Source organism: Pelecanus crispus, chromosome 7 (genome assembly GCF_030463565.1).
Source record: "Pelecanus crispus isolate bPelCri1 chromosome 7, bPelCri1.pri, whole genome shotgun sequence".
NCBI classification, from domain to species: Eukaryota; Metazoa; Chordata; class Aves; order Pelecaniformes; family Pelecanidae; genus Pelecanus; species Pelecanus crispus.
In genome coordinates this window covers 24031534-24056734 of record NC_134649.1, presented here as the reverse complement: position 1 = coordinate 24056734, position 25201 = coordinate 24031534, and the positions used below count along the sequence as shown (strand labels likewise).

Here is a 25201-nt window from a genome sequence, read left to right as displayed (position 1 = left end):
ATGCTCTTCAACGATAACACAGCCTCTCTGACCCCAACCGGAGTTGCTGGTGCCTGTGGTTAAGCTCAGCTCCGTAAGGTTGCGCTTAAGCATTCACAGCCCATCACCACCGCGTCCACGAACGTCTCGTCAGAAGAGACAAGAAAACGACGCTCCCCTGTCATTTCCTAGCACTCCCTGGGGAAAAAAAGCCGGGAAAACACTCGAGCCAGCCAGAAACCCATTTCCCCAACTACTAACCTATTTACGAAGCGATTTATTAAAGCATTTCGTTATCGATTTAGCAAAATGCCGTGCTGTTTTCTCTCCCTGTAGCAGCTCTCTCCTCCTTCCTTTGCCGCTACGTGATTTTTTTTTTTATACGCCGATGGGCAGGGTAACGCATGCTGCAGCAAGGGATGTGAAAGCCATGATTTCTGCTGAGCTCATGCTCCCGACTTTATTAATCTCAGCTTGATTTCAGGATATGAAAACGTAAATGGAGGAGGAGGAAGCCGATCTATAAACAGAAGGGCGGCAAAACGCCCAGCTCTGAACTTACGGCAGGTCCTACCGTGAGTCACATCAGAAAATTTTTGGGGGGGATAAAGCAAAGGCCGTTTTGGCTGTATTTAGGAAAATTCCAGAAAGAAATATTGACTAGCTTAACCTTCGGAGGAGCAGCGCTCCCATAAAGGTCCAGAGTGCCAGGGAGTGAGCTGCCATGGGTTCAAATACTGCCTTAAAAACCAGAAACATCTGATTAAGACGGGGTGGGAATCGTTAATGCCACTCGCATTTAGCGGCGTTAACAGGCTGCTCCTTTGCCAAAGACGACAGTGCCAACCGCGCTCCAGTCCAGTCGCAGTGCCCATCGTCACAGCGTCAGGGCTGTCTCCCCACTCGGGGCGGGGGAGGGGCGGGTTGTGAGGATGCTGCCAGCGCACAGACCCACTGGTGACACTGGAAACACTTAGGGAGGTAAAAGCTCCCCCCCCCGGCTGGTTTTTTCACATCTTGCGTGTCAGACCCACCCCAAAATGGGTGTAAACTGCAGCATATGGGCACCAGAGGATTAAAAACCAGCAGCCCCGCTACCACCCTCAGCGTTCCCACGAGCGGGGAAGCCCAGGCGGGGCCCGCGGGCAGGATCCGGCCGCCGAGGAGCCGTCCCGCACCTCGCACCCGCTGTTTTCCCCGGCCGCCGCTGCGCGCCGGGGGCCGGTCACGCCTGGGGGCGAAGCTCGAGTGGGCCCAGCCATCTTTACCCCTACAGGAACGCGGGGCGCGGGGGGCCCCACGCCACCGGAGGGACTCGCCCTCCTCCGCCGAACAAAGGCTCCCGCCGGCGCCGCGGCGGCACCGGGCGATGCTCCGCCGCGCCGACGGGGCTCGCCTGACGCCGAGCGGGACGCGGCGACCCCGGCCCCGAGCGGCACCGCCCGCGGGCACCGCGCCCTCCGCTCCCGCCTCGCACACACGCACACCCGGAGGCCCCCGCCCCGCCCCGCTCCGCTGCTCCGCCGCCGCCGCTCACCTGGCTGTCGGAGCGCGGCGCATCCCTCGCGCGCCGCCGCCGCCGCTGCTGGGGGGTCCCGCGGGGCGCTGCTGGGGGGCCGGGGACACGACGACAGGGGAGGAACTGGCGCTCCCGCCGCCGCCCGGGCGCTGCCCGACTGCCCGCGCGCGCCTCCCTCGCGCACCCGCCGCCGCCCGTGCGCCAGCGGGGGGGGGGTGGGGAGGGGGAGGCAGGCGCGCGCCCCACCCCGCCCCGCCGATGGCCCCGCCTATCGCCCCGCCCCGCCGGTCGCCCCGCCCCCAGGCCGCGCCCCCACCCGCGCCTGCGCTTACCCTGCGGCCTCAGGGTCATTACGACGCGGCGCTGCCAGCTTTACGGCAGCGCGCAGCAACCGGCCGGCGCCGGCTCCGCGGAGGGCGAGCGGGCTATGAGGCGGCAGGTGAGCGGCGGCGGCGGCACGGGGAAGGTCCTGCTGGGCTCGGCTCGGCTCGCGTTGCTATGGCAACGGCCGTGTCGGTAGGGCCCCGGTGGTGGTTGCCGTGCCCGGTGGGCGCGCAGGCCGCAGCCGCTGGGGTCCGTGCCGGCCTCCACTGGGCCCGGAGGCTTCAACGCGCGTTTTGAGGGAAAATGGTTAAAATCGTTAAACGTAGAGCCGCGTTATCGGCACCGGGTGCCGAACCGGGGCTGCCCGGGCACCGCTTGGCCTGGGTGGGCTCGCAGGGAGCAGTGCTACCGGCTGGTCCCGGGACAGGCCCTGTTCCCCACCCCGGCCTTGACCCTGACCCCAGCCCCGGCCCGGGTCCCACAGCCCGGGTGGACCCTCTCCTCTCCCCTTAATTCTCATTTATTTCCTTAGAAGCAGCAGCGGGATGAGCGAGCCTGGAGGGCTGCTCACGTGCTCTGATCCTGACCAGCACCAACTGCTAGCCGCCAGGAGCAGCTCAGGGTCAAGTATGTTGCTCCTCTGCCTGGGTGCCGTGGATCGTGTCTCCACAGAGCAATGACAACCCGAATCCGTGCTGCTGACCAAATTCCTTCTCGTGACCGAATTCCTGCCACCTTTAGGTCTTTCAGGCGAATTAGATTCCCTCCCAGCACTTCCCACTACTCTCTTGAATAAACTCTTTCTCAAAGTAGGTGAATGCGATACATCGACATCCAGTTTAACATCATTTCGATGGACCGAGCTGAATTGTTACCTCTGGGAGAGTCTTGGTGGCATCTCTCATCCTTGGGCGTTCAGGTCACTGGGTTTTTTTGGTGTTAAACTTAATGCTTTGGCCAACCCCATCCTGGGGAACAAAATGTGTTTGGTTTAGTAGCATTTGGTGTAGTTCCTCTGGCTTTTCGTTTACTGCCCTGTGAGATGTTCTGAAACAAAGCAGGGTTCTGGAGTTTGGTTGTGTAGAGCAGCTGCACGTGTCTGGTTTAGGGAATTTGTCAGGAATGGAAAGGTTTGGGCATTGTCTGTGCATACGGAAATTATGAATGTTTTCTTCTGGGTCTGGCATTCAGGGCCTACTGAACCTGCAGAGGTTCTGTTCTCATATCATACAGGAATTATGATCTGTAGGCTACAAAGAGATTGCTTCTATTTAACAAAAGAGTAGACAAGTACACTTCTTTTCTGGCGTAGTTGTTTAATTTTGCTTGCGTTTCTTCTCTGGCTCTGTTAGGAGACAGATAAGTACGGAGACTCAGATGCTGGTAGCCCAGCCCAGCTCACACTGATAAATAGAAATTGATGTTCCTTGTCTGATCTTGCTACCGTTAACAATGACCACTACTAAGAGCGCTGACACGGTGTCTAAAAACTGTATTTCCAGTAAAAGGGAATGGTCTGGTGGTTAAATCATGGGGCCTTTTACTCTTGACTGTTCCAAAGAGCTCAGCCAAGCTGCTGAAAACTTCGCTGTCCCTCCTGCTCTTCCCCGGTAAAGTCTGAATAATTTGTCTTTCTGGTGGCTTTTTGTATTTACCTCCATATTCTTGAAATTTGGTACAGGAGTTTAGTGACATAGCACCTTAAAATGTTCACTCTGGATGTTCTTAGCACCTTTAATTTATTAAAGTAGACTTTAGGAATCTGATTCATCCTTAATTGATGCTCTCTTTGCTCAATCGCTGCCTATTTACACTCAATTGCTAGGGAGTTTCATTCCCTAGCTCTCAAGAGCTGCCTTCAGAGTGCGAGGCAACAATTAACATGCGGAAGGGAGTTGTCTTTAATGTTGTGAAAATAACAGGTTTGGGTTTTTTTTGTCAAGTATTACAAAACGCAGGCTTTGCCTTGCATCCTGGACATGAAGGAGTCCCATCAGTTTATGTATCAACCTTGTGCTAATGATGGCGGCTTATTTGTTAAATTGTTATAACTTAGAGATGAGAGAAACTTGAATTCTTGCCATATTGGTGCAAGATAGCACAGTTTTCAAATCTATAAATGAAATGGGCGGTTTCATCTTGGTTGGCTTGATGACATTTTTATTGAAATGCTCCTTTTTCTCTCCCTGGTGATCTCATCTTAGCATTCAAAATGGAGCAGATGAATATCCCTCCCAGAAGCTGAGAATTACAGAGAGTTTGCACAAATTCCAACTACTAATATGCAAATGAAATGAACAAGCAAGACTCTTGTTGGCAACCTACAACAAATGTTCCACGCCTGCGTCACTATTTATTCCTATTTTTATGAAAACTTCTGAACAGAGTGTGCCTGAGCCTTCAGGAAGCAAATCCTGTCCATGTCTGAGCAGAGCCATTTGCGATTCTGCGACTGGATTTCAACACCCCTTAATGTCAAATGTGCTTAATCCATGTCCTGGCTTCTCTGTGGATTCATCTTCAGCTTTAATGGGAAGGTTCTCCCTAACAAAACAACCTCTCTGATGTCTTTTTGCAGCTCCACTACTCTTTTTCGGTACTCGCCACTTACCTTAAGTGGCTCTGAAAGGTGTCCGAGCCTACGAAGGGTTTTCCTTTAAGCTGTACATGGTGAGTCATCCTGCAGGACTCACACACAGTTTCACAAATACCAGATGGCAATAAAATTAAAAGTAGTAGCTAGTGGCAATTAAGGAGTTGCTATAACCATTCTCCCTTCCTGACTGTAGGAAGCTGCCAAATGTTTTTTGGTTGGGGTTTGTTTTTTTTTTTTTTTTTGTCCCCCCGTTGACTGAAGAAACACACAAACGCTGTTTCTGCAGAGTGGAAAATTAACAGAATACAGGACACACACTACCTTCCCTAGCCTGTAATCCTATTTGGACTTGAGTGGAAAGCTATTTGCTGTATGTTGTACATCCCTAGGAGAAGATGAAGCACAAAAAACATGCAGTAAAGGAAAAATTTGGGGCATTGTATGGACACATGCAAAAAATATTTCAGCAGTGACCCTGTTAAACCTGCAAACTGGTTACTTCTAGGCTCGCAGGACGTACAGCTCTTTAAACAAGACTGTATTCAGGCATGCTACGGAGTTGCTGGGACTTGGTTTAGATTTTTTGTTTTGTTTTTATACTGCAGGCTGTTGCAAAGGATCTGCCCCACAAACTTGGAAATAATTCGAGCTCATTAACGTAGGAAGTGTGTCCAAATACCATTGTGTTTGGCTCAGTATAAGTAACAATGGCTGCTCCCCTTCCTTTTCAGTGACTCTTGCTGCTTGGTATGTCTCGGATCTATCAGCAATACACAAATAGTTATTAGCTTTTTCAAGCCCCAGATACTCTACCTCGGCCCTTCCTTCCGATATATTACACATACAGCATGCTTTATCCATTCGGTTATTTACAAGTTACATGTGATGTGACCCTGCCAAGATTTTTTAGAGATAAATCTCTCTGAACTTATGCATACCTGGCCAGGAAGGATTTTCTTCATGATTCACGTCACAATAAGAAGCACAAATCTACTTCTTCCTAACATGTAAACAACACAACACTTGGGTTTTTTTTTTATTTTCCCCTATCATAATGGATAATTAGTGTCTTATTTATAGTGAATCATATTAAAGTGATCTTATCGTTATTAGCTTTCACACGGTGCTTTAAGAAATCCTAAGATGTTTTCATGCTGCGTTTGGCACAGATGAGGAAAGGGTAAGGCCAAACCAGCTCCACGTCACCACTGTCCCAAGCTGTGGCATTTCTAGCCCTGTCCTGGCAAGGAGAGAAGTGGTGGGGGCTGATGGTGCATCACAGCAGCTGAGGAGCCCAGGCCAGGGGATGCAAGAGCAGAAGGAAAACCAGGGCGGATATAAGGGGTTTAAATCAACAGTTTCTTTTCTGAAGATCTCCTCCTAAATCCTAGTCTGGTGCCACAAGTATTTCGTGTTGTCTGTTGAATAGCACCTCCTAGCGTGCTGTGCAACCTCTTTCTCAAAACACACTTTAATCCCCGTGGGACGTGAAGGCAGCAAATACAACCGCTTCTGAAAACGAATGATATGACTGGTAGAAAGACCAGAATTAGTGGATACTCAGATAACCTGCTAAACAGAAAGGAGTCAGGAGAAGTCTTGCCTGGAAGACCTGCTGAAGTCCCTTGAGTACATCCTCAAACACGTGGGTGGGGAGAATCAGGTGCTACAGTCTACTTGAATTTCCAGGCACCTTTTTAAGGATAAGCAGCTGCTATTTGTGGAAAGCAGGCACAGATTAAGAAGGAAGAATGTAGCCTGGACAAATAACAGAGTAAAAGATTGGAAAGAGTGGGTCGACATGAGAGGTCACTCCTGTTTGCAGCTGGAATTCACCAGTGGAAGCCTGCAGGGTTCTCCACCCCTCAGTGTACCCACGAGTGCTTTCTCCTTTTGTGAGCAAAATTTTGTCAATTTAAAACCTGAGCTAAAAAACAATAGGTATTTTGCAGACCATCGAGCTTTGGTGGTACTTGAGTTATTGAAATCTCTGCTGGCTAGGTAGAGAGTTGTTCTAAAGATTCCCATGCTAGGGAACTGGTTTGTTTGTGATCTTGTTTTGCTTTGTTTCTCCATGCTCATCACCGCCTTGCCTCCTGTGCTGGCAGGCCAGCAGGTTTTCCTGGAACAGGTCATGCGTCTAGCACCGAGCTGTGGCACTATCTGCTAGGCAAAAGGGACTGTATGCCTGCCAGACAGCCCTGAAAAGACTTTTATTTAAAGAATTACCAGCGATGCAAAGAATTACAGTGCTTGTCACTGTGCAAGTAAAACACTGAAACACCAAAACACCAACCAACTTCTCCAAGATCATGAATGGTTTCTGTGCAAAGCACAGAACTGAAGGTGTGCCTGCAGTTCCTGAGCAGGAACTGCTTTGAAATCACTTTGCTTTGAGGTTAAGATCATAACGATGAAACATTTATCTAACCAGAGCCACACACTGCTCCTAGAGCAGCAGAAGAGCCCGGCTCAACCCGTCACATGCTGCAGATGAGGAACTGCATGTCCTCCATCTGCTCATCTGGCAGATAGTTCAAACGCTGGTGCTTCAAATATCCGTCTGGGAAATATGGGCTTTTGCTCACTGCTTGCTGAGAAGGAACTCAAGATGTTTGTTGCACTGTATCTTGTCCCAGGTGTGATCTAACTCCTTAATTCATCTTCCCTTTCTATGTTTCAGCTTTTGAAGTTTCCTGGAGTGCTGCAGCCCTGACCTGTACAGGATGGACCCTGTTGTTCTCAGTTACATGGACAGTTTGCTGAGGCAGTCAGATGTTGCCTTGCTGGAGCCCCCAAACTGGCTTAATGATCATATCATTGGATTTGCCTTTGAGTACTTCGCCAACCACCAGTTCCAAGAATTTAGCGATCAGGTTTGTTTTATCAGCCCCGAAGTGGCTCAGTTCATTAAATGTGCCCTTAGTCAGGAAGAAATAGCCATATTCCTTCAACCGCTGGACCTTCTCCACAAGAAGCTGGTGTTCTTGCCTATCAATGACAACTCCAACCAGATCGCTGGGGGCACCCACTGGAGCTTACTAGTTTATTTCAGGGACAAAAAGTGCTTCGCCCATTACGATTCCCACAGTAAATGCAACTCTGTCCACGCCAAGCAAGTGGCAGGGAAGCTGGATGCCTTCTTGGGCAAAAGAGGGGGCAAAGCAACCTTCGTGGAGGAGAAGGCACCTGCCCAGCAGAACAGCTATGACTGTGGGATGTACGTCATCTGCAACACAGAGGCTCTGTGTCAGGGATACTTCAAGGGCCGGCCGGAGCCTTTGCTGCAGCTCCTCACTCCCTCCTACATCACGCAGAAGAGATCGGAGTGGAAAGCTCTCATCACAAAACTGGCACAGAAGTGATCGAGATGCAGCTCCAAGCCCCCCCAAAAACTGCCTTCCCCGTCCACAAGGCAGCACCCCCAGTGCCTGAGGGAGATGCCCATGCACAGGATTGTCCCAAAGAAGAAGAATGTAACCCCTCCAGCATGGCTACACCCCCCAAACACCCTGTTCCCTCCTGGAAAAGCCTTAGTCTCCTCTGGAAATCACTGGCCTTTGAACCTCTAACAAGAAAAGTCACTTTGCTTTCAAAGAAATCCTCCTCTCTATGGTGAATTTTTACACTAATCGCTGTGGCAAAATGGATTGCTAAAGAGAATTCTCCGCCTTTGCCCAGCAGGCAACACGCCCTCATTAGGTGGCTTCAATTGGCTATGGGCATTGCCAAGCCAGGTTTAGCAAATGCCCTTTAAAACCAAGCCCCCAAATGCTTTATCATGGCTATTTCTAATTTGTGCCTCCTGCTAGTATTTGAGCAGTCTAGGATTCAGCAGCAAGGATTTTTTTACCCCTGAAAACCTGACACTGAGATGTCGATGTCAAAAGACAAGACTCCAAAGGAAGTACTACGATTAATTAAAGAACAGGGCAAAAAGAAAATCAGTTTTCTTCAGACAGGTGCTCATAGGCTGTAGAGCAATAGCTTGCTTTTTTGTCCCTTACCACTGCTTGCTCTTATTACAAATTAAAACCTGACTCGGAACTGCTGTAAGATTAATAGGAAGCTGAGAAACCCAATCCTAGGAAAGGAAACTTAATTGAGATGAAAAGTGACACTCATTCTTTGAAGGGTGTTTTTTTTTCCCCCCTTCATTATGATTTTAGGTCATCTCCATTTGGGGAGGGTTCTTCAGCACTCCCCAACCCTCGTTAGTGTTTGCCATGCTCAGAGCATACAAGGTGGTTGCTGCTTCCTCTAGCACAAAACCAGTTCTGTTACTAGCGATAAAAAAAACACACCAGGGAGAACAAAAGGACAGAGTTTGAGGTATAAAAGCCAAAGATAACTGCAATCTCCTTGAAGCCCAAGAAGTCTTAATACACTTCTAATCAATTCTTTTTCTCCTGTGCTGGATGATGGCTGGGATCTCAGTGCAGAGCCTCTCATTAAAGACAGGCTTAGCAGTAGGGAAAGTAAAAATTAAAATGAGATGTCATTGCAGGATAAGAAGTAATCTCTAACCTCATGAGAAGCAAAGAGGCGGTTGCTCAGGTGGTGTCTAGCAGAGCAACCACACCCCAGTGCACCAACTGGGTCTGGGAAATCCAGGTTAAATATAACCCTCAGAAAAGGGGAAACAATTATTTTGAACCCATTATTTTGATTATATTTCACCCACCTTACTGCCAGCCCACTGGTGTGTGTACCAGCACAGAGGGTGATGGAGGTCTTAAACTTCTCTTGTTGCTGAGAGGAAGGTAAGTAGCCACAGCCCAGGCTCTCCCAAAACACCCAAGCAAACACACACAGGTAGCAGAGGGCCAAAATGAGAGTCAGGGTCTTTCCCATCCTTCCTAGGCTGCCCAGACCAGAGAGCAGCCAGCCCTCTGAGCACCAGCCCTCCCTGGAAAACCCTTTCCACCGCTCGGATGGAGTCAAAATGGCATCGAGCCACTCACCAAAGGGGATTCACATGGGGCTTTGCCAGAGCAATGTCACTGCCGCTGCAGGAGGCTGCCTTTCTCCCAGGTCTGGAATAAAACTCAAACCAAACCATATGCTTGTCAGCATCATCCCATTTATTTTTGTGTAGGTACCCGCTAACAAGCGGTGGCTGTCACTGTCCCGTGTTTTTTTTTTGTGTGATGGTGTCACAACCACAAGGGCTGTGACTCATGGGCAGAGCCTTGGGTCTCACAGCATCTTTACAGCCACTCTGCGCCCTGCAGTGGGTGAATCAGAGCAGAAATCCGTCTTGGAGAGCCAGCAAGCCTGAGGACAACTCCACCAGCGCCTTGTGCGATAGTGAGGAGGACATACGGGCTGATTTAATCTCCTAATCATATTCTTAGGGGTCAGTTTGGGCCTGGAAGGAGCGTGGGCAGCAGGGAGGTGGGAAGGCAGGATGGTGGGTCCAACCAGGGAAGCACTGGAGGGACTCGAGGGCAGGGGCTGTGTTCATCCAGAGGGCACCCCATGCTCCGCGTCCCTGTCCCCGAGGGATGGGGCAGGGCTGCCAGAGCCAGCAAGGTGAGGACCCAGGGATGTTTCCTGCACCTGAGGCTTTTACGCAGCATTTCTTTACACAAAGAAAAGCAAATAAGCTCAAGCAGGGCGTCGCCAGGAGAACAAACACATGCCAACCAGGCAGGCAAACACCAGCTGGAAAACAAAACCGGAGCCTTGCAAATGGCTTCTGGCACCAGGGACACCCCCAGACCACACCGGGGGCTCGCCCCAGGTGTCTCCAAACCTCCTCCACGTCAGCCAACTGCACCCATGGATTGTCCCACTGGCTTTAACCAAAGTGCCCCAAGAGGAGCCAAGGTGGCTGTCACCACTGTCACAGGCCTGGCCTGGACTCGGCACAGGGGCGAGGGACCCCATGCACCTGCTTTGTATTGGGTGCTGCAGAGCACCCAAAAAAACCCACCAAGCTGGGCACACAAGACCAAAAAAAAAAACCACCCCAGTCCTAAACCTCATTTTTGGGGCCTTAAGCCCCACTTTGAGGTTGAACCTGTTGAGCACCAACTTGTTTTTAGAAAAACAACCCCAAACCCTCCAAACCCATTTTGGCAGCCACACCAGCAAAACAAGCTGGGCGAGTCCCCAGTGGGGATGGTGTGGCAGTGGGACAGCACCTTTCATCCGCCAGGTCACCCACAAAATCAAAGGCTCCAAGAGCCCTGTAACGCCAGGGCTTTGAAGAAGCAGCTTCAAGTCTGGCCAGAAATGTGGCCAGACCACAGACCCCCGCCCAGCACCCCAGGGTGCTACATCTCCTGAAAAAAATGGGGTGACACCACCCCAGTCCTCGCTTAGCCAACACCACCTCCACTGTGGCTTTCAAGTTGGGCCATTTTCATGCATTTCACCCATTTTCATGCATTTTGCTGCATGGGCCAGGCGGGCAGGTGGGGATTTGGGTTGCAGATGCTCAGGGAGGAGGAGGAGGAGGAAGGCTCACACTGTCCACCCCAGCAGGATGGGGCTGCAGCTCAGCACCCTCTGCAGGCATCCACTGTCCCCAGGGTGGCCCTGCCACCAGCTTGAGCATCACATCCCACAGTCTCTGCTGCCATCTAGTGAAAAAAACCCCGTCCCCTACGCCCGGAGCATCCCTGGCCCTGGGTGTCCCCCAAAAGCCACCCCTGGTCCCCCTGCCCCAGCCAGGGCTGTGCCCCCAGCCTGGTGTCCCCCCCGGCATGACACAATGCTGGAGAAGTGATGCTGAGCACCCACCAGCATGCCGGTGGCATTGGACCACACAGTATCCCTATGTGGTGTGACATTGGGGCCACAAAGCCCCAGGTCCACCAGCTCTGTCCCAAGGGGAGAACAAGGCAATGCCACCCATTCCTAAGCCCATGCGAGGACAGAGCTGTCCCCATGTAATCCACATCCTGAGGATGTGGCCAGCGAAGGGGCACCGGGACAGCCCAGATTCTGGGGTACCCCATTTTCAGGGCTTGCAGCCCAGCACCACCACAGCAGACAGGCGTGCTAGAAAATCCTGGGTTTATTTTCATTTAAAAGCCATTCTGAGCCCCAAGCAAGCAGCGAGCTCTTCCCCAGGGTGCAGGGATTTGGCCCCATCAGCACTTGTTCCAAAAAAATAGGAAAGAAAACCAAAATAAATTGCACAGGTATCACCTGCTGCCCCAGCATGCTCCTGGAGGACACTGCAGGATAAATCCTGTGGGATAAATCCTGCGGGATAAATCCTGCAGCACTCGGTTCTGCATGGTGATGAGATTAACACAAACCAGGGCACAGACACAGCTGCAATCCAGGACGTTCACCAGTGGCAGCCATGGGCTCCTTGCAGTACGTCTTAACAAGGCGAGTGGGGCTAACGAAGCCCTGGTCCAACACCATTCCCAGATGCGGTCCCTGGCGAGGACGCCTGGTCTGGGGGGACCCTAAAGTGCTTTGCAGGGACATACACACATATGCACCCCAAGATGCCCCGGTGCTCCAGGAGAGAAGGGCTGGGGGCCGGTACAGAGCCCAGCGGAGCTGGGGAGGCCCTGGATTGTATCCCCACCCTTGGGTGCTGGAATAGATGATGCCTCACAGGGCTGGTGGCCCCTTTCTCCCTATCCCTGCAGACCCCCGGGATTGGGGCCATTCCTCCAGCCACAGCCCTGGGGGTACCAAGAGGGGGATAAATAGGTGGGTTCAGCCCAGAGCCGCTGCCCCTGCTTCACCCAGAGCAGCAGCAACTCATCCATATTTTGGGGGGCGTTCCCAGTGAGCCTAAGGTCATCTTTTAACGAGAAAAACCCAAGTCTGGAATAAAAACCGGCACCCGTTTTAGCAGCAAGTCCTGAGGGGAGATCCAAATGCTTGGCAGCCCCGAGTCATTGTCCAGTGCTATGGTGCAGCAGCATCCCGAGCAGAAAATGGGTTTCCAGTAGGACAGGGAGTTGGCACCGGTGGCCATGAGCCGGCCAGGCGGTCCAGCCGTGAGCGGGTGCCAGTAGGAAGAGAGAAGATACTTGGTCCCATTTTACTAGCTGAGGGAATGCCAGGCCATGTGCAACAGCCACAGCCAGGAGGATGCAGCACCGGGATCCGTATGCAGGGTGCCACCGTCTCGGTGCCCGTCCTCAGCCAGCAGTGGGGTTAACGGTCACCTGCAAGCAGAGAGCAGGGTAAGAGGGGGCAAGTGGCTGTGGAGGCCCCATACCCCAGCCTGGTGCCCAGGCCCCATAGGCACAAGGAGGGAGGACCCCCCCGAATGTCCGCAACCCAAGGGAACCCACTCCTGTCCATCCCTTGCTGATGCCTGCAGTTGTGTTAGCCCCAGGGTGCAGCCCAGCTCCACCAAGACGCCTTGGTGCTTCCTATGACTGGGGAACCAGCCCCAAACCTGCAAGGAAACCTTTTCCCAAGGGCTAAAAGTCTCAGGGACAGCAGAGCTTTCCCTGGTCGCTCAAACCAGAAGTTGATGGGATCATCTACTGCATGGGGATGGCACTTTGGCATCTGCCATCAGCCATCCCAACAGCAGGCACAGGATAAGGGACAAAGCAAGCCTGGGACATGTCACGGAGCTCTTTGCACCACATCACTCAGTGTGTGACACTCATGGTGTGACCCACTTGCCCCGAAGTGTTTCTGAGGGTTCCTCACCTCCTGTGTCCGCGGGAGAGGTAGTCCCGGTTCAGAGAGCAGAGCTGCTGCTCCAGACGGAAGATGCGAAACGCCAGGTATGAGGAGGACACGACCAGGAGGCAGATGCTAGGAGCAGAGGAACAAGCAGAAGCGCTCAGCGGCTGGTGGTTGAGACAGACATTCCCAGCATAGTCCCCCATCCTCCCCATGCTGCGGCCACCCTTGGCACACTTACAGCACAATGAAGATCTTCAGGAGCTGGTAGTCGGAAGGTCTCAGCTCTGCCACACAGTTCTGCTCCACCTCCAGCTCCTCCTCAGTGTTTATTGCACTTTCTGAAATGCAAGCCCAGCGTCACCTTGCTGCTGACGCTGGGCAGATGCTCATGCTCCTCCAGCAACTGGGAGTCTTCAAGCATCAAATATTCCTCCTCCATGGGCTAACGCTGCTGGCACAGGCGTTACAGGCACACACCAAGGGCTCAGACCCTGCAGACAGGACACCCCATCCCATCCCCAAGACCCCATCACTGACTCCCAGCCTCAACCCTGCTCATCTGCAAGGCAGAAATCCCCTCCATGAGAGCAGAGGATGGATGAACATACATTTATGGAGATTTATGCCCAGCACTGTGTGCAGGGCAGGGCACAAACCCACGTTCCTGGGTAGGATGCAGCCCTCACCCGAAACCAGGGGCTCCTCGGAGGTGAAGGAGCTCTCCTTGGTGCTCAGGCTGCCAACAGAAGTTCGGTGGATGCACTGGTAGTCGGCATCTGGCAGCGACAGTGACAGCGAAGCGGGTGACACCTTCCTCCACTTGCCCTCAGGGACGATCACCTCCTGCGGGAACAGCCCCGGGTGAGCCGTGCTGTTGGCAGCAGTTTCTCCCACAAAGCCGGCAGTGTCGAGGGCATGGCGGGGCCAGATTCAGACCTGAACCTTACGGCATCACCATCAAGCACCAGCACATCCAAAACATCATCCTAAGGGTGAGCTGGTCCTTCACGATAGCCCTGTGGGGATGCAGGTTCCTACTGCCATAGGAAGGACCTGCCCATGCACCCCACGCCTGCCCCAAATAACGACTGCTGCCTCCTTCACCCTTTGGTTTGAAGCTCAGCACGGTCACCCATCATCCTCTGAGAGCCCCTTGTCTGCTCAGCATCCCAGACCCAGCACACCCCGGAAAGGCACTGAATTAAGCAGGGCGGCAGCCAGCTGGGAGGAGGGTTCCCCTCCCGAAGAGTCCCTGGGGCTGGAGCTGCTGGAGCTACATCCCTCAGAAGGACCAGGAGATGCTTCCAGCCTGGATCACTCCTGATTCACTCCTTGAAAAGTGCCTTCAACCCCTTGGATGCCACCAGCCCACAGGGGACATCCCACTTGTCACCTCCTGGTCCTGTGTGCAGGACCACTGGCCCACAGGGAACACCCCATTTCTCAACTCCTGCACCCAGCACAGGGCTACCAGCCCATGGAGGACACCCTGCTCAGCATCCCCGTACAGCCTGGCACGGCGCAGCACCAACGGCTTCATGACCAAGTGCAAACAGGGATGGGCCACCCACATTTCATGGAGGACACATCCCGCTGGCTGGGGATGCAGCCACTGTGGGCAGAGCTGAGCCCTGACAGGCTCCAAAGGCAGCAGGATGCAGCCCCTCGTGCTCCCTCAGTCACACCACGATTCAGCAGCCTTTTCCCTCTCCAGCCTCCTGGCTACAAGCCATCCCACTCATCCCACAGGTTTTTGGATAATTCAACCATGTTTCCAGCCTGTTATCCGTGTTCACAGCTGTGAACAGCACCAGCCGGTGGGAGCAGAGCAGCAGCATTTTGCACATCGCTCCAAAGTTTTTTGGTCTGTAAATGGACCCCCAAGACCAACCAGCCAGGTCATCAGCTTGTGCTGAGCCACAAGCTGTCCAAATTGTCCTCTTGACCCAGCCATTTCCGCCAAACCGGGGTATGAGGATCCCAGACAACGAGCTATGAAGGCAACGGCTGCATCCTCATGCCACCTTTCTTGGCAGCAAGGGGAAAGGACCGACTCTGCACCCTGCAAGTGGCTGCCAGCCAAACCTCAGCGTGCCAGGAAGGTAAACCCACCAAGGGGGCCAGGCGGATGCTCTCCTGCCCACAGCGCGAGTTCATGGGGGTCCTTCCGTCTCCCAGAGCTGCCCTGACCCTCACCAGTGACACAGCATCGGGCTCCTCTGTCAGCTCCTTCAAACTCAAGCTCTTCTTACTTGAAACCTGGAGGGGAGAAAGAAATGGGCATTACCGGCTGGGGCACCATCTCTCCCCTGATTCCCCTGAGCCAGACAATTGAATTTTGACATTTCTAGTGAGTCTATGAAGAGCACCCACTTAAAAAACTTTAAGTGGGTGTGGGGATTTTGGAGATGAAGAAAAGCATCTGGCAGAGGACAGGGCACCACATTGCTGCTTCCCACTGCCAAAAGCCCTATGGGGTCAGGGCTGAACTGAGGGCTCCTGCAAGTACCAGTCTCGGCTCCCGGTGGAGGGGATAAACCATTGCAGGGGAAAAAAGGGAATATCTGGGCAGAACCAGGCACATTTCAAAGACTAAGTTTGCTGGTTTGGCAAGAGGGCTGAGTCACCCAAATCACCATCCTGGCACACCCAGCAGCCACCCTTGCAGGCAGGGAAGGGCTCCAGCACCGCTTCCCATGTGCTTCAAAGGCAGGAAGAAGAGGAGGTCCCCACAACCCTCCTCTCCAGCTCAAGGGCTGATGGATTTCTTCCCCCTTCTGGCTTAATTCAATTTTTTTTTTTTACTTTGTACCTTTTTTCCTTCTTTTAAACTTTAGATCTGGGGAAAAGACAGCAATGTGTGGAGTGGCAGAACTAGTATTACTACCAGATTATAAATAATTTATATACATGCCCTGGGAGAGAGCAGAAACTCTGGGCTCTGCCTCTGTCATCCGTGACCCAGAAAAGGCCACCAGCAGCTCATGGGGACAGGACACCTACACGACTCCCAGGAATGGGCTCTGCCCCACCAGGATGCTCAGAAGCGTGTCAAGAAACAGCCACCATCATTTTGAACTATGAAACGGGGACAGTGGGACAGCCCCCTGAGTCAGGTGGAGGGGATGGTGGGGATGCAGCAGTATCATGAAGTGCTGCTGTTCTCAGTGGGCTCCTTCCCCTCTTCTTGTCCCTTGCTGCAGAGCAAGGATGCCGAGAAGAGGCAGCAGGGCACCAGGGAGAGGGCTTTGGGAGCAGTCCAAAGCCTTCATGGCAATGGCAAAGAGCTTTGCTCCCCAAGACACAGCCCAAAGGGAGCTTGTGGCTATCAAAATACCATCAAACACGGGGCGGAGGGTACCTGCAGGTGCGTGCAGACTCTCCTCAGGACGTCATAGACACTGTCACGGGATATGAGGGACACGAAGATGTACTGCAAGAAAAAGAGAAAAGCTGCCAGGAGAGATTTCCCCCATCCCAAGGCCAGTTCCCCAGAGGCAGGGGACAGGCAGAGACATCCTGCCCTTGAATCTCCCCTCTTTCGGGAGCCACATCCCCCACAGGCATCTCCCTGCGGCATTTCCTTGCTGCTATTTTTGCAGCCTGCTAAAATCTGGACCAGATTTTTTTGGGGCCCATTTCACTTGGCTGCTGTCCCCATGGGGCCTCCCGCGCTCAACCCAGAGGGATGCGGCAGTGAACGGGGCCAGGCGCAACCAAAAACGTCCCCACAGATCAGCATGAGGTGACACGGGGCAGCGCTCGCCTTCCTTGATGCAGAGCCCACACAATGTGCAGAGTAGTCTTGCAACCAGACCACTCTGAACGCCCAAATCCTGCCTTGTCCCACCCCCTGCTAAAATCCTGCAGGAATAACCTCCTCCCTAGGAGGGGACAGGCAATACACACTGCCACGAGCAGCACCTGGGCAGGCAAAGACTCAGACACACAAAGCAGTACTACGTCAGCTCACTGCGACCAACAACACCCAACGTGATTTAAAAGCTGGAAATTCATCCCCTTAACCAAGTTTTCTGCCAGCTCGGGTTGAACGCTGGCCCAAACCTTTCTCCTGCTTGCATTTAAGAAGTTTAAAGGTTTTATTTGGGCCTGGCAGAGATTTGTCAGGATCGGCCGAGTTTCACTTGGGCTTTGCTTCGCCCAGAAGCAAAGTGAAATTCAGAAACAAAAGCAAAGCCACAGTGTTTCCCCTGGCTGCCAGCATGGAGAGCAGTGCTAGCTTCCCAACTGGCCCATGCTTTCAGTCGGGGACGGGAATCACTTCATCCCCTGCTCTCAAATCACAGCAAACTCAGACCAGGGCATCCCCCGGCTGCAGCAAGGCCAGGTACCAATGCTCGAAGCGCTGGCATTACCTTTCTGCTGGCATTGGTGGTGATGGCCAAGCCGTTGGGCAGCAGCCGAGCTGTCTTGTGCTTTTTTATCAGCTGTACAGAGACCACTGGGATCACAACCTGGAGGGCAAAAAGACACAGGGACGGGCAGGGATGGGCACAGCATGAGCTCAGGGAGTTTCTTTCACAAGAGTTTCTTTTAACACGCATTGTAATTTTGTCCCAAGCAGATCGGCAACGCGGGGATTCAGCATTTCCCGGAGACAGCTTGGTTTTTATTAAAGGTCATGGCATCCCCGCTGCATTAATCTCGGCTTGGAGTTCGATTCTACTCGATCAAAACAGAAAGGACAAGGGGAAAGCATCATCCAGCGAGTCTCCCTAAGCCCCATCACAAGAGCCCCCCTGAAAGTCTAGGGAGGGTTAAAAATAAGGCAGGATGTAATTTATGGCAGGATAACTTCGTTGAAACCCCATACTTCCATCAGATATTTGTTTAAAGCAGCTGATATAAATAATTCAGTTCTTCAGCCCAGTTTTAAAGGAAGTCGTCTCTCCCCAAGATCCCCGTCAGCCACAAGACTAACGGGGAAACATCAGATTGTAAATCAAGAGGAAAAGCAAAGAGAGATTCAAATCTCCCCCCCCGAAACCTTTGATCTTCCTTCAAACACTGTTGGAGCTTGTAGGAGGTTTTGCATCAGGGAATTTTAAACCAAACCAATATTTGGTTTCCCCAGGCAGATGCTGCAGATGATTGGAGGGGGAGGCACAGCCATGCTCCCGTTCGCATTGGAGGCTTTTGACAGCAATTTTGGTGGTATTTGGGTGCAGGAGGGAATAAGTGGGCTTTGGCATAGCCTGGGCCACAAGCCCTACAGGACGGGGGTGAGCTGGCCCCCATGTTACCTTGATGTCCTTCCCAAAAAGGTTTGCGTAGAAGCAGAGCCAGTTGGGGGAGATGTAAAGCCTTCCCTGGATGAGGATGTCTCTCTGGAGGGCACAGGAACAAACTGCAATGCAGAGAGAGGGGGGCATGGCAGACCATGTGCTGGATCCTGCCACCCCCGTGTCCATCCCTCACTGTGTCACCCACCTTTCAGCACGCTCTCCTCTGTCGGGATGTCCTTGAAGAGCTTGTGGTACTGGGAGTTGTACTTGCTAGCGGCCTGAAAATGAAGCAGAGCAAAGTTATCTGGTGACCTTGTTGTTAAGGAGACCCAAAAAAACCCCACCCTCCTGCAAAAAAAATCTCCCTCTCCCCGCACCCGGGACTGGCACAGTGGGGTCCCACCAAGCTGGGGACGGTGGAGCCGAAGGGCTAGAGGAGGGTTGGATGATCCAGCACCCACCAAACGCTGTGCCATCCTCCCAAATAAACATTTCCCCTAATATCTAAGGAGGCGTCTGAGCCTCTGCGAGGAGCCAGCTTTCCCCCAGGCTCATCTGCAGGCAATTTATTTTGCCCAGAGGTTTCTCTCCTCCTCCTCCTCCTCAAGCTCTTCCCTTATTCGGGGCACGGTGACAATACTTGCTTTGCGCCCATCACGCCGCGCCATCCAGCTATTTATATTCCTGATGCCTCTTCAAAGCCTGCCGGCAGCCGCGGTGGGAAGCTCGGCAGGTTCGCCCTTAAATAATTCTGTGTATAAGTTAAAGGCTCCGAAGCAGTTCAAAGCTTTGCATTAAATCCACTCAATCAGTCCTCTAAGGCAGCGCAGGCAGATTTGTTCCCCCTGCACCAAAGGAGGCAGCACCCTGGACCTCAGGGTGCTTCCCAGGGACGTGGCTGTCCCTGTGGTGGTGACGGCTGCCACCCGAAATCCAAGGGACGAGACGCTTTGCCAGGACATGGAGAGATCCAGCACAGCTCAAAGGGCCCTGGGGCAGCAAGGCTGGTTTGCAGGCAGCACTGCAGGCAGAGCCCTCCTGCCTGCGGTGACAAGGTCACCTTTGCTCCGCACACCTTGTTACTGGATGAGCCGGGCCGTAAGAGGATCAAGGCTCTGCATCACCTGGGGTCAGCTTAGACACTCCCAGGAGAGATGTCAGGATGGTGGCAGGTGCCGGTGCGAACATTTCAGGGGGACACAAAGGGATACAGGGGGACATGGCGGGGACCGTGGCATGGCCTCTGAGCCACCCCTGGGCTGTCTTGACCCGCAGGTCAAGAAACACCCCCTGGCCCCAGTGCAAACTCGTTGCTGTCTAGTAACCCTCCCAGACGCCTCCAAATAATTGGCAAAATGTTTTTGTCCTCCATCTTTTTCATGGGCAAAGGCAAAACACCTCCTCCCTCTGCTCCTTCCTCTTCCAGAGCATCTCTTGTTTGTAGATGGACTGAAAAGCTCTACTTTGGGCATGATTTGCACAGCCAAAAAGGTTCAAACGGATGGGAACCGAGCTGCTTGCAGTCAAGATTTCCACTTTCTCTTTTGCTCTGGATGGAAAATCCTGAAAGTGTTTGCAAGGCAGATCACAGGCCACAGGAAACTGTCATCACCTCCCCTGAAAATGCAAGCAGGAGCCTCTGCCCTACACCAGGAGCTGCTGTGACTTTGCCTCCAGCTCCCACAGCCCACATTTGAGACCCCGGACGGACTTCTCTGTGGCAAACAGCCAGGGTCAGGCTACAACAAACCAGCCCATTCGCTCATGAAGCCAAAGACTTACCACTTCCCGGTGGCATTTCTTGATGTCTTCATCCTTCAGGGCTTCATTCAGGTGGAGGCTGGAAGGAAAAATAATCAGATAAGCGAAGAGCCCCAGGTCTCTCACTCAGTCCCTAAAAACATGTGCTGCAAGAAGAGACATGGCAAGACATAGAGGACCAAAAAGAGACCCTGGGAAGCCACATTTTGGGTGTCTCAGCAACTTATCATAGCATCGGGTGTGCAGGGACATCACTGAGGTTAAATAGTGGCTGCAGAAGGCTGATCTCTGCCTGGCACCGGGCTGATGGCAAGCTGGCCCATGCCATGGTGGAGGCACCGGCGCTGGGGTGCCCATACCCAAAACGCACCCTGGCACTGGGGAAGGAGCCCAGAGCTGGCCCTGGCAGCAGCCTAGGACAGGTTAGGAGCTGGCGATGGGCAGCTTCGGCCAGGTCAAGATTTCCCCAGGGAAAGCACAAATGGGAATTTCAGAACATGCCCGGGGCAGGAGGATGGACTCAGCTTTGGCCATGCGTGGGGGCACCCATCCACATCCATCACACAGGCAGATGAAGGGAGAAAACACAGAGACAGTGAAATCATCCCAACCGCCTCAGCAGCGGGAAGACTGGTCCCCTTCCCCAAGCCCCTCTCCCCTCCCTGCTTTTATAGACCAAATATTTGAGGACAAAAACAAAGAGGAGACCCCCTGTGCCCAATCCCAGCTGGCAGGCTGCATTTGTGGCTCAGAGGCAGCAGGGATGCTGCAGGAGGTGGAAACAGGAGAAAAAAGAGCAAATGCTTGACTGCAGACCCTGGGACCCCACGGTGACGCTGCCCCTCACCTGCCGTCAAGGGAATCCAAACTCTTCTCCTTGTGCGATGCCTCCAGTTTCTCACGGCCATGCATGGGCTCAGGGCTCTTCAGGGGAGCTGTTTTTTCATGCATCGGTTTGGCACTGCAAGGAGAAGCCCATTAGCCCCCAGGGGGAAGGGATAAAGGAGAGAGATGTGTTTCAGAGCTGTAACTCCATTCCCTTCAATCCCTGTCTGCACAGAGACGTTTGTATCTCTGCCACTCAAGGACAGCCGGAATATTTCTGTGATTTCTCAAGTCACGTGGAGGAAAAAAAGGGCATTTCTTGCCAGGAACTCCCCAGCGCTTGCAACCGAGTAGCCAAGGACCAGCGGTTCCCTCCCCACTGCCTCAGATAACACCCTCCAAAGCAGAGCCTCTCCCCCTCAAGAGACGGAGGTTGGGATGGGAAAAATCACGGGTCTGCAAAACTCCCTGGGGTGATGGAGACTTTGGCCAGAGGGTGCCAGTATCTGCTCCTCCAGGTCAGCAAAGCACCATGTTCCCAGGGCAGAGCCTGTGCCAACGGCACCACCTCCCTCCTTTAATTTGTCCCCTCTCATTAAAGCCCGTTATTTACTATCATGAATTTTATCAGAGGTGCTTATCGTCTGCGACAGGTAAAGTAAACACACTCTCAGCACCATGCAGGGAAGGTTATCACCCGGCAGGCCAGAAAGGTGATGCTTCCGCCCTTGGCAAACTGCAACCGGAGACTGCCGTGCCGCAGCACTTCTGGCACAGAGAGCCAAAGCCGAGTACGACCTCAGGGGACCGATGCCAGAGCAGTGATCCATGGGCTCTGGCGGCATGGCAGAGCTGGCAAACAGCCACCAGACCTATGGAGAGGAAATTATTCAAGAGAAAAAAGCTCAGCTCAACAGGCAGGGAGCGATGCCAGAGCAGGTGGGGGACAGGCAGGACAGCAGTGGGCAGGATGAGTGCCAGCGGGCAGGACGAGTGCAGAGCTGAAGTGCATCCTGCTGTCCACAGGGACGATGCTGTGGGAGTATGGCAGAGCCAAGGGGGAGAAGCCATCCCAAACTGCTTCCTAAATAGACGGGCTCTTTTGCTGCCCCGTGCTTCCCTATACACACCCTGCTCCCACTCCAAGGGGTTGTCTGAAGGGAAACCCATCTAAATAATAAATCCCCCATGGACTCAGAGAAAGCCAGGATGGGGGTGCTGCACCCCGACACCTGTCACCCAAGCAGCCTGAGAGTCAAAGACGTGTGATCCCCCGTGTTCCCACAGCCTCAAGGGCCCAACCAAAACACTGTCCCGATGTGATGGAGCTGGGCTGAATCCCAGCCAGAGGCATGGGGGATCCTCCCTCAAGATGCAGCTACACAAGGCTGCAGAAAAACCAAACACAAATCACCGGTGCCACATGGTTAGGACTGGGCTGGGAACCAACCCCTGGATCCCCGCAGCCAGCGTTTGCAAAGCAAACGAGCCTCCCCCATGGCCCCAAAGCCCAAGCATTGTGGGGATGGGATGAACACCCCGAAGTTGTGGGGTTTCTTTAGGAGAAGCTCAGGTCAAATGGTGTGTCTGGAAGGGAAGGGAGATTCTACCGACAAGAAGCACCAAAGTAACATCTTTTGGCATTGCACCAAACGGCTTTTTCCTTGCCCAACTCCTTGGACACCCCGTGCCTTCAGGATGGGCAGCCCTGTACCACAAACAGCCTCTGCTAGATGATGCCACACTGCCCTGAAGCTGAAACTTCATGGAGGCGCCGAAGCCTTCATCCCCCCTGCCCCCATGCTGGAACAGGGCTTCCAACCCACTCTGGAGCCTCCCTCTCCAGCGCTCAGCCCAATCCAGCTTCCCCCACGTCATCCCTTAAATCCTGAAGCGGTTGTGCTGTTTAATCCAGGCGAGCGGATTTAGCCCTAACCGGGGCTGACACCATGGGGCACTGCGTGGGGACAGGAAGAGGCACCCCCTGCTTGAGGTGAGGGCATTGAGAAACTGCCCCAAGGTCACCAAACACACAGAAAACCCCCGAAACAAGAAGAGCCAGAGGCTGGAGAGCACTTGGAAGCACTGCACAGCCCTGTCCTGGTTTTCTCTCCCTTTTACAGTCACTGCCAGGGACAAGTCCCAGGTCAGATGGTCCAGATGGCACCAGGCTGCTCCAGGGAGAGTCTGGGGGCTGCGAGGAGCATCCTCTGCCCAGCAGAGACATCGCAGCAGCTGCCTTGTCTCCCTTCTCTAGATCTTGCTCCGTCCCGGCTCCCAGATGCAGCAGGGACGGAGATCCAGGGTTCAGGAGCACAGGATAAGATAAGTTTGGGCTCCAGGCACAGCTGATGAGGAGGTCTCCGTGCCAAGAGCTGCTTCCAATGCCAGCATAGGGAGGAAAACACTTTCTAGCAGCTCATGCCATCACCCTCCTCAAGGAATTTTTTTAGCAGGAAGCTGCTCCTGCAGGAAAACCATCATCCTGAGTTGTCCCAAACTACAGGCAGAGCAAGAACAGTCAGAGTGCAAAGCCCCTGAGATGTGGCAGAGCAGGTGGGCACATGAGTCCCCAGCAAAGGGAAAACATTACCAGTGACCTGCCGACCCTAGCCCACCGTACCGGGGCCGACACCCCCCGGCCCATGCAGGCTTCCTGAGACCCCCAGCTCGCCTCCCAGGCTGTGGCTTTGCCAGGCGAAGCCTGGTGCTTCTCCCTCCCCACAGATCGGCATCTCCCTTCCCTTACACAGCACTGAGATCCGGCCTGGAAATGGTCCGGTGCAAGCCCCTCCGGCAGCGTTTGATTTTCGGTGGATCCCTTCCCCACTGTCCGTGCAAGCGAGGGCGAAGTGCACAGCGGAGGCAGGAGAGAGTGAGCCAGGGATTTCACCTCCCAGAAAAAAACCCCAAGGATCAGAGCCAGAGGGAGGCACTTGCGGCTGGGCTGCCTCGGCCCGAGCGAGCCCGGGCAGGATCCGGCGAGCTGCCCTTGTTCCCGGCTTTCAAGGTCATTTCAATCCCGTGTGTTGGCTGCTGGAGCGGAGCCACGGCCGAGGATGCTGGAGGGGAACGGCCAGTCCCGAGCAGCGCTGTCAGGAGAGAGGCAGGAGGTCAAGGGAAGGAGGGAGAGACGGAGCCGTGTGTGTGTCCCCAGGTCCTGCGCCTCGGGCGGCCCCCCTCAATACCCCCCAGGGTCCCCCCCCGGGAACCGCCTGTCCCTGGGGCCCTGCACCCCCAGATGAGAGCCAAGGCCTCGGTCCCAGCAGGTCCCAGGATCGCTCCCAGCACTCGGGACACTGCTTTTTACTGGGCGCCGCTCTAAGAGCCCCACGCCACGGAGAGCGCCCGGCCTTAGTCCCCTCGCGGCCCCGGGCCCCGGTGGGGCAACGATGGGCCGGGAGAGCTCGGCCGCCGCCCAGCACCGGGCCACGCGGGGACAGCGGCGAGGAGCGGCCGGGGCAGCCCCCGCGGCCAGTCCCCAGCCTCCGCCCGGGCTCGGAGCCGCCCCCCGAGGCAGAACCGGCGGCTCCCGGGCCGGGCAGCGGCAGGACCCCCCCGCCCCGGTTCGTCCCCTCAGTGGGGTGGGGGGGAGCCTCGGCGTTTCCGCGCTCCTCTCAGAGCGCGATGCCGCCGGCGGCCGGCCGGGGGCAGGCCGAGAGCTGGCACCGGGCTCCCCGGTGACAACAGGGACGCGCCCCGCGGCTCCCGGCCGGGACCCGGCACCCCCGCAGCTCTCCCCCTCCCCCACTCGCCCCCCCCTACCTGCGCGGCGGCCCCGCGCTGCCCGGCGCCGCCATGCCCCGCGCGCCCGGCCTCCTCGCGGCGCTCCGGCGCCCGCCCATTGGCCGCCCGCCACCTCCCCGCCCCCGTCGTGCGCCCCCATTGGCCGCTGCCGCCCGCCGTCTCGAGCGCCCCTCCCTCTGCCGCGCCCCGCCCACTGGCGGGAGGGGGTGGAGTCTAGCGGGAGCCCGCCTCTTAAAGGGCCCACGGACACCTTGCTCCCGTCCTGCTGTGGCCGGAGCTCGGGGCTACCCTCGTTCCGGGAGGGGGTCTTAGCCCCCGCGGCTGGGGCAGGGAAGGACCCGGGGCTGGGGCCGCCGCACCAGGCCACACACCAGGTCCCCTCCAGGCTCTGCCCATGAGTGCAGTCTTCCCCCGGCACCCCCCGCCAGAACCCCACCGCGAGCCCTCCCACAGCCCAGGAAGCAGAGCAGGCTGGCGGTGCTTCAGCTTCTCTTTATTGGTGGACAGTTGTGCTCTACCACCCCAAGGGCCATCAGAGTGCAGGGAAAGGGAGAAGGCTCTGGAGGAGGAAACACGACT

At 54.6% G+C, this 25201-nt stretch overlaps 2 protein-coding genes across 2 annotated transcripts; one reads left to right on the top strand and one right to left on the bottom strand.

Annotated features, from left to right (window-relative positions):
* Positions 1–1908: 1908 nt before the first annotated feature.
* On the top strand, positions 1909–8559 carry SENP8 (SUMO peptidase family member, NEDD8 specific). The gene is made up of 2 exons (XM_075714308.1): positions 1909–1937; positions 7102–8559. The coding sequence occupies exon 2, from the start codon at positions 7145–7147 to the stop codon at positions 7781–7783; it is 639 nt and encodes a 212-aa protein (XP_075570423.1). The 5' UTR covers positions 1909–1937; positions 7102–7144; the 3' UTR covers positions 7784–8559.
* A 4501-nt stretch (positions 8560–13060) lies between these two features.
* On the bottom strand, positions 13061–24675 carry GRAMD2A (GRAM domain containing 2A). The gene is made up of 11 exons (XM_075714442.1): positions 24641–24675; positions 20898–21011; positions 20072–20129; positions 18495–18567; positions 18308–18411; positions 17420–17518; positions 16405–16476; positions 15240–15302; positions 13730–13886; positions 13282–13381; positions 13061–13172 (listed from the first exon to the last, which is right to left on the bottom strand). The coding sequence occupies exons 1-11, from the start codon at positions 24673–24675 to the stop codon at positions 13061–13063; spliced, it is 987 nt and encodes a 328-aa protein (XP_075570557.1).
* Between the last annotated feature and the right edge of the window lie 526 nt (positions 24676–25201).

Excerpts from the sequence above, each read along its gene's own strand:
- GRAMD2A (XM_075714442.1), bottom strand. The coding sequence starts at position 24,675 with ATGGCGGCGCCGGGCAGCGCGGGGCCGCCGCGCAG. Across the intron at positions 21,012-24,640 it reads AGCGCGGGGCCGCCGCGCAG|TGCCAAACCGATGCATGAAA; the intron begins GTAGGGGGGGGC and ends TTCTCCTTGCAG. Across the intron at positions 16,477-17,419 it reads CCACCAATGCCAGCAGAAAG|TACATCTTCGTGTCCCTCAT; the intron begins GTAATGCCAGCG and ends TTTTTCTTGCAG.
- SENP8 (XM_075714308.1), top strand. The coding sequence starts at position 7,145 with ATGGACCCTGTTGTTCTCAGTTACATGGACAGTTTGCTGAGGCAGTCA.